Source organism: Aphanomyces astaci (genome assembly GCF_000520075.1).
Source record: "Aphanomyces astaci strain APO3 unplaced genomic scaffold supercont1.3, whole genome shotgun sequence".
Classification (NCBI taxonomy): domain Eukaryota; phylum Oomycota; class Saprolegniomycetes; order Saprolegniales; family Verrucalvaceae; genus Aphanomyces; species Aphanomyces astaci.
Genome location: NW_009798266.1, coordinates 513850 through 521801, shown reverse-complemented (window position 1 = coordinate 521801; position 7952 = coordinate 513850). Strand labels below are relative to the sequence as shown.

General features: G+C 54.9%; 3 protein-coding genes across 4 annotated transcripts in view; 2 read left to right on the top strand and 1 right to left on the bottom strand.

The window, feature by feature from the left end:
• Positions 1-897: 897 nt before the first annotated feature.
• H257_01766 lies at positions 898-2186 on the top strand. Of its 2 annotated transcripts, XM_009825137.1 has the most exons (3): positions 899-1221; positions 1269-1876; positions 1936-2177. In XM_009825137.1, exons 1-2 carry the CDS (start codon positions 937-939, stop codon positions 1848-1850), a joined length of 867 nt encoding a protein of 288 aa, XP_009823439.1. In that variant the 5' UTR covers positions 899-936; the 3' UTR covers positions 1851-1876; positions 1936-2177. The 2 variants fall into 2 exon arrangements, with proteins under 2 accessions (XP_009823438.1, XP_009823439.1); XM_009825136.1 differs by having other exon boundaries at positions 898-1221; positions 1269-2186.
• Positions 2187-2721: 535 nt separating this feature from the next.
• Positions 2722-6005, top strand: H257_01765 (glycine dehydrogenase). The gene is made up of 2 exons (XM_009825135.1): positions 2722-2803; positions 2873-6005. The coding sequence occupies exons 1-2, from the start codon at positions 2762-2764 to the stop codon at positions 5831-5833; spliced, it is 3003 nt and encodes a 1000-aa protein (XP_009823437.1). The 5' UTR covers positions 2722-2761; the 3' UTR covers positions 5834-6005.
• A 655-nt stretch (positions 6006-6660) lies between these two features.
• The window catches only part of H257_01764 (hypothetical protein), a gene marked incomplete at both ends in the record, with an annotated part of 2493 nt that continues 1201 nt past the window's right edge, over positions 6661-7952 (bottom strand). The window contains one exon of the mRNA XM_009825134.1: positions 6661-7820. Within this exon, the coding sequence (XP_009823436.1) occupies positions 6661-7820 (1160 nt within the window). The remainder of the gene's footprint in view (positions 7821-7952) is intronic.

Below are 7952 nucleotides of genomic sequence, written 5' to 3'. Positions count from 1 at the left end.
AGTCAATACTAGACGCATGCTTCCATCAAGATGTTTCCACAAACTGCTCGTGCATATGACACTGTGAAAAGTGCAATGTGGGCTGCAAAGTGAACGAACTTACCAGTGCTATGTTTCTATTTTGACAAGATAAAGGATGCAATTTGCAGCGCAGTGGTCGAAGTACCTGCCTCACATGTGACGTGGTGAGATCCCAGTACATAGTAGTATATGTGAAAAGTGCAATGTGGGCTGCAAAGTGAACAAACTTACCAGTGGTATGTTTCTATTTTGACAAGATAAAGGATGCAATTTGCAGCGCAGTGGTCAAAGTACCTGCCTCACATGTGACGTGGTGAGATCCCAGTACATAGTATATGTGAAAAGTGCAATGTGATTTAGGGCTGCAAAGTGAACGAACTTACCAGTGGTATGTTTCTATTTTGACAAGATAAAGGATGCATTTTGCAGCGCAGTGGTCAAAGTACCTGCCTCACATGTGACGTGGTGAGATCCCAGTACATAGTATATGTGAAAAGTGCAATGTGATTTAGGGCTGCAAAGTGAACGAACTTACCAGTGGTATGTTTCTATTTTGACAAGATAAAGGATGCATTTTGCAGCGCAGTGGTCAAAGTACCTGCCTCACATGTGACGTGGTGAGATCCGCGTGGGTTCAAATCCCGCAACGGCCAGGGACTTTTCCTCGCAATCTTCGAAGTCTGGCGTGTCCTTTCTATTGGACTAAGGGCCGGGTCAATTTGATTGCAATAATAAATATATAAGATGTCAGGGTGTCAGTGCTGGGTTGGGACAGCGTCCCTCGTCTCAGAAGCTGCCAATCGACGTCGTTACATTTTTTATCGACGTGGTGTGATTGGTCCAGGAGATTTATAGTGCATGCCATTGGTTGAAATTGTTTTTCGACAAGATCGCGCACCTGTTCGTGGTGAAACGATGATGGCCGCGGCGGACCACAAGGCCCGGGGAAATGCCGCGTTTCAGCTCGGTCATTTTGCCGAAGCCATAGACTGCTACTCACTGGCGCTTGATCGAGATGGGGATCCAGCGTGGAACGCCGCCATTCTATGCAACAGAGCGTTTGCAAGACTACAGCTGGATTCACCTGACGAAGCCGCCCTGGCCGAGGGAGACTGCTCGTCCGTGCTTCTCCTCGATCCTGTCAACATCAAAGCGCTGTTTCGACGTGCGCAGGCGCGGATGGTGTTGGGAAACTTGAAGGTGCATTGCCAGCATTGTTGGAAGTGTGCTTCACAAGAAATGTGTAGGATGCCAAAGCAGACCTTGAATCCATCGTGGCAATGGAGCCAGGGAATCCACAAGCAAATGCGTCGCTGGATATAGTTCGTGTGCAACTCGCCGCGCAAACGAAGAACGGCGTGTTCAATCCTGAATTCCAAGCGCAACTTCTCAACAACACTGCGCAAGTGAGCGTACTTCCCCCTGCCGTACCTCTTCGCCTCAAGTCACCGCGTCAAGACAAGGCAAACGCTACCAAAAGCCATCGGTACAATGAGGACTTTGCCGAAGCATTGCGGCAATGCTCCATTGTCGCCCATAACGAAGCCCAGTCTCACGCCACGCGCGACCAGGAAGTCGCCAAAGCTGCGTGGGACGACCTGCAAGCGCTCGAACTGACCGTGACCAAATCCGCGCGCGGGCTCTCAAAGCAAGTAAAAAAGCACGCAAAACGAGTGCCAACCCAAGCCAAACCCCTAGTTACGAGCACGGCACAGCCAGCACCGATCAAGGCACACACGGATGCTCTGTGGGCCCAACTGTTGGAAGATGAAAGGAAGACGCGCTCCGTGTACAAATCCAAAGTTCGAAGCAAGAAGGCTTACGGATAGTTAGTGAACGATACACAAGAGCTGCGGTACACTACAGTGATAGTCATTCCCATTGCTTGTACATACCCCTAACTGAACTACATAGTGTACACGTGCACACGAAGTTTTCCAGTTCTGGCCACGTTTGTAGTTGGGATTGACACACTGGTGCTGTTGACTTGGGGCGGTTCCACTGCGCGTGCACAACAGTCTTGGAGACTCTGTCGTCTACAATATCACGTCATATTTGGTGCACATGATGAATGCATCCATCCATGTCAAAGGAACGAAGCTTTGGAATCACTCGAGTTGTGATGAAATTGGGATTAGCCAGCTGTGGCAGCAGCTGGAAGCCAGAGCTTCAAAAGACTTCCAGCTTCACATGATGAGTCCGCAGAATATACTTCAATTTCGTATGTCGACCGAATTGTATCCATGGAATCCGATGGAACTGGGACGTAATACTGAAACCAAGGTCTACGCATTCGATGGCTGTCAACGTGATGGTGGCACTTTGACACGTCGAAAACGTACCAAGTTCAACTTTCAAAGAAACATAATCTATATTTATTATGCATGATTTATATTAAATGATTTGGACCGCACTCCCTGTATGTTTTCATTTGAAGCAAGTATACAATCCTTACCCAAAATAGGCATTTCAGCACGTGTCCTTCTCGAGAAATGTATCAGATCGCCTGGCTCAGCCAATCCCATGTCCCTTAGACCTGTGGTGCCAGAAGGTCTGGAATTCAAATGCAAGATCCGTTTCGACGAGGGGCTTTCCTCGCGAATATAATATTAATGTCATCTCATCTTTACTTCAAGTCAACATTATTTGTGCTTAAAATAATATCCTCCGAGGTGGTTTTTTTGAGTCGTGCGTTGAGGCCACGACTTTGAATCGCATAAGGCCAGCCACATCATTTGCGATGTTCCGCTCCATCACTCACCTCCGCAGCCGTGCGGCCATCGTACGAACCAACCACACCATCATGTTGATGGCCTTCTTGTTCTCATGCTTGTGGACTATCCTTCTGTAGAGCAAGGCGTCGCATGTGTCGCGCGTGTTCTCAACCGTGGACGCGTACCGGTTGACGGACCAATTCGCGCGCCGCCACATTGGTGCCGGTGAAGAAGACACGGCGGTCATGCTACAGAAGATTGGCGTCAACTCCATCGAAGAGTTGATCGGCAAGACCGTCCCATCCGAGATTCGCTTGACCAAGCCGCTCGACTTACCCGAAGCGTTGAGCGAAAGCCAGGCGTTTGCCGCGCTCAAGAAGATCGCGTCGCAAAACAAGACGTACAAGTCTTTCATCGGCGCCGGTTTCAACGACACATTGACCCCGTTCGTGATCAAGCGCAACGTGCTTGAAAACCCCGGCTGGTACACTGCGTACACGCCGTACCAGGCCGAAGTGTCGCAAGGCCGCCTGGAAATGCTCCTCAACTTCCAGACCATGGTGAGCGACTTGACCGGCTTCCCCGTGGCCGGCGCGTCGTTGCTGGACGAGGCCACCGCCGCCGCCGAAGCCATGGCGCTGTGCAACGGTGCGTTCAACGGCAAGCGCGCCAAGTTTTTCGTGTCGCGCGACGTGCATCCCCAAAACTTGGCCGTGTTGGAAACCCGCGCCGAAGGTTTCGGCATCGAGTTGGTCGTGGGAAACCCTCTCACCGACTTGGACTTCTCCACCAAGGAGTACTCGGGCGCGCTCTTGCAGTACCCCAACACTTTTGGGTCCGTTGAAGACTACACCAAGCTCACGGACGCGGCCAAGGCGAACCAGTCCCTTGTGGTTGTGGCCACCGACCTCTTGGCATTGACGCACTTGAAGAACCCCGCCGAGTTTGGCGCCGACATCGCCGTCGGGTCCGCCCAACGCTTCGGGGTGCCGCTCATGTTTGGCGGTCCCCACGCTGGTTTCATCGCCACGTCCGAAAAGTACCATCGCAAACTTCCCGGCCGCATCATCGGTGTGTCCAAGGACTCCCGCGGTGAGCGCGCGCTGCGCATGGCCATGCAAACCCGCGAACAGCACATTCGTCGCGACAAGGCCACCAGTAACATCTGCACGGCGCAGGCGCTTCTGGCCAACATGGCGGCGTCGTACGCCATCTACCACGGCCCCGACGGCCTGCGCAAGATCGCCGCGCGCTCCAACCTCTTTGCCGCGACCTTGGCGGCGGGTGTGCGCAGCCACACCAAGGCCACACTCGTCCACGACCACTTCTTCGACACGGTTGAGATTGACTTGGCCGGCTCCGGCCTCTCGGGCACCGACGTGCAGCGCCGCGCTAACGCCCACGAAATCAACGTCCGCGTGATCAGCGACTCCCGCGTGAGCGTGTCCTTTGGGGAGAGCGCCGAGCTCTCTGACGTGGGCAAGTTGCTGTATGCCCTTGGCGCCACTGAGGTGGTGTCGGCGGCGGCGCTGGACGCCCTCAAGCCCGCCGCCGCCAAGGTGCAATCGAGCAGCATCCCCGCGTCGCTCCAGCGCACGTCTCCGTTCTTGGAGCACCGCGTGTTCAACTCCAAGCACTCGGAAACCGAACTCATGCGATACCTCAAGTCGCTGGAAGACAAGGACTTGGCGCTCAACACGTCCATGATCTCTCTCGGGTCGTGCACGATGAAGCTGAACGCCGTGGCCGAGCTCGAGCCCGTGTCCTGGCCAGAATTTACCAACGTACATCCGTTCGCCCCCGAAGACCAAACTCTCGGGTACCTGGAAATGATCGACACGCTGCACAAGGCTTTAGCGGAAATCACGGGTTTCGCCGCCGTATCGTCGCAGCCCAACTCTGGCGCGCAAGGCGAATATGCCGGTCTCTTGGCCATCCGCGCCTTCCACAAAGCCAACGGCGACCACCACCGCAATGTGTGCTTGATTCCGGTGTCGGCGCACGGCACGAATCCCGCCAGCGCCGTCATGGCCGGCATGAAGGTGGTTGTGGTCAAGTCGGATGACTCGGGCAACATTGACCGCGTCGACTTGGAGGAAAAGGCCAACAAGCACGCGCACGAACTTGGCGCGTTTATGATTACGTACCCGTCCACGTTTGGGGTGTTTGAAGAAGGTGTCAAGGACATGTGCGACCTCATCCACAAGCATGGCGGTCAAGTGTACATGGACGGCGCCAACATGAACGCCCAAGTCGGTCTGTGTAACCCCGGCGGCATCGGCGCCGACGTGTGCCACTTGAACCTGCACAAGACGTTCTGCATCCCCCACGGTGGCGGAGGACCGGGCGTCGGGTCGATCGGGGTCGCCGCTCACTTGGCGCCGTTCTTGCCCGGGAACCCCGTCGTGTTGACTGGCGGCGAAGGCAACCACGTGGTGAAGAAGGCCAACTTGGCCGTGAGCGCCGGACCGTTTGGATCCGCGGGCATCCTCCCCATCTCGTGGATGTACATCCACATGCTGGGCGAACAGGGGCTAGTCAAGGCGACGTCGCACGCGATTCTGCATGCCAACTACATGGCTAAGACCCTCGAAGACCACTACGACATTGTGTTTCGAGGCAAGAACGGCACGTGCGCGCACGAGTTTATCATCGATATCCGCCCGTTCAAGGCCCACGGCATCGTGGAAGAGGACGTGGCCAAGCGGCTGCAAGACTTTGGCTTCCACTCGCCCACCATGTCGTGGCCCGTCGTAGGAACGCTCATGATTGAGCCCACGGAAAGCGAAAACCTCGCGGAAATGAACCGCTTTTGCCAATCCATGATCCTCATCCGCCAAGAGATTGAGGACGTCGTCCAAGGCAAGATCGCCGTCGAGGACTCGCCGCTCAAGCACGCGCCCCACACTGTGGACGTGGTGACCGCCAACAGCTGGGACCGCAAGTACTCGCGCACCCAGGCGGCGTTCCCTGCGCCGTGGCACAACGAAGGCAAGACCAAGGCGTTCTGGCCCACGGTTGGTCGCGTCGACAATGTGTTTGGCGACCGCAACCTCGTGTGCTCGTGCCCGCCCCTTGACTCGTACATTGAAGAATAAACTCACTACACTTACTTGATGGGGTAACTAACTGTCTACTACTACTTGTCGGGCTCGCTGGTGGTTGATGTATGTAGTATTGATACTAGTAGTGTCCTACTAGTATTAGTTACTTCGAAGTAGCACACGTACCTAGTATTATTCATTTTCAAATTCATCTGACTGTTAGCAAGTTTGGGTAACTGTGTGGACCGGGAGGTTGAACGAACGATGGACTACTGACTGGGTCGTGTGATGAGGACGCTGCTCGCGTTAGCTGATAGACATACCCTGATGTTGGTTGATGTAGATAGATACTGGTACTACATGACAAGTACAGTAAATCCTTCGATACCACATAACAGGGTACAGACAGTAGTAGTACTATACGCCGCCACCGAATTAGTCCGCCGTACTAGTGCATACTTTTGCCTCGAGCAAGATGGGGTCGTCACTGAGGTGGGGGGTTGACGTGCAGAGAGTGAACATGCGTGCTGTGTCACCGACGCACCCGCTGGCCGACACTTGGTCCCGTCGTTCGTCGAAGGCTGGCCTTGGCGGGTTCACCCCCTTGGCACAACATTGCCGGACCATGGGGACTGCCGATCTAACATAACGTTGGTGCGTCTGGGGCGACGACTCGGCGGGGGATCGTACCAAACTTTGAGTTTGACCCCTTTGAAACACAAAATGCAAAGTCAATTTATATTGCGTAGTTTACTACGTCACTGACATGGCCACACGTGTGACGTGGAGGCGACTACAACCTCAATATTATTGTTTCAAGGGACACGTTATGACAAAAATCATCATGTGCTGGGTGGGGGTGGGGGGGGGCTATATTGGACTCATAGCGAGTGGGGGTCTCGGGACGGGGTAAGTCGGTCGATCGAAAACGATTCCGATGGCGTTCCATCGCTGGAGCCGCTGGGGCGAATGGAGTAACTGTCGGACAAATTCGACGGGAACACGGACGACTGAAACGCACGGGGGCTGCTGGTCATGGCGCTTTGCCACAGGTTCGGGGATCCATTTGGTCGACGCACCACCATGTCTTCTGCAGGGGTGCTCGGTCGGGAGATGTCCAGGTCACTGTAGTACTGCTCCTCCTCGTCTGGCATGTTTACTTGCCCCCCTACGACCAACGGCGGCGATTGATCGGCGATGGCGGATGGCGAGACAACTGCCGGGACGGTCCGTAGGAGGTAGCTCGTGGACAAGTTCGATTTGTAGTCCCCTATTTGCGGCGAGCTCAGGTTGCCGCCGCCATAGTTGGAAATGACGTCGTCATCACGACCTTGGTCCTTTCGAGACCGCTTCAGCACAAACACAATGCAGATCCCAGCCGCCAAGGCGCCGATGACACCGCCCAGAACGATCCAAATCACGTTCGAGTTGGCGGTACTTTCAACTGGCATGGCTGTTGGCGCGGGCGGCGAGGCCGCAATGTTTCCAGTCGCATTTGTTGTCGTTGGAGTCACGGTCGTGTCTGGTGTCTTGGTGGGTGTGCTCATGGACGTGGTCACCGGTCGAAGCGACGGTGTGGAAAGGGCAGGAGTTGTTGTGATTGTTTCTATGGTCGTTGCTGGCGCAGTTGTTACAGGAGCCGCGGTGGTCACGGGCGCAGACGTTTCAGTGACTGGTGCCGTGGTAGGTGGCGCCAAAGTAGTAGCAGTCGTGGTTGCTGGAGGCGTGGTGGTTACTGGAGGTGATGTGGTCACTGGAGGCGAAGTGGTCACTGGAGGCGTGGTGGTTTCTGGAGGCGTAGTGGTTACTGGAGGTGATGTGGTTATTGGAGGTGATGTGGTTGCTGGAGGTGATGTGGTTACTGGAGGAGACGTGGTTACAGGAGACGACGTGGTTACTGGAGGCGACGTGGTTGCTGGAGGCGACGTGGTTGCTGGAGGTGACGTGATTACTGGAGGTGACGTAGTGGTGGGCGCGGGAGTGGCCGGAGGAGTCGTCGTGGGTGCAAGTGTAACGGGTTGTGCAACTGTGGTGGACGGCGCTGTGATGGTAGGCGTGGGTGGGTTGGTCGCATTTTGGCCGAGTGCCATCAGCAGTAATGAAAAGAGGATTGGTATGAACTTCATGGTGTAAAGTACTGCGTGCGACGTGCTCGCAGTGAAATTGTGAAATG

Coding starts and splice junctions, on each gene's coding strand:
- H257_01766 (XM_009825136.1), top strand. CDS start 937: ATGATGGCCGCGGCGGACCACAAGGCCCGGGGAAATGCCGCGTTTCAG. Junction 1,222..1,268: donor TGGTGTTGGGAAACTTGAAG/GTGCATTGCCAG, acceptor AGAAATGTGTAG/GATGCCAAAGCAGACCTTGA.
- H257_01765 (XM_009825135.1), top strand. CDS start 2,762: ATGTTCCGCTCCATCACTCACCTCCGCAGCCGTGCGGCCATC. Junction 2,804..2,872: donor TCCGCAGCCGTGCGGCCATC/GTACGAACCAAC, acceptor ATCCTTCTGTAG/AGCAAGGCGTCGCATGTGTC.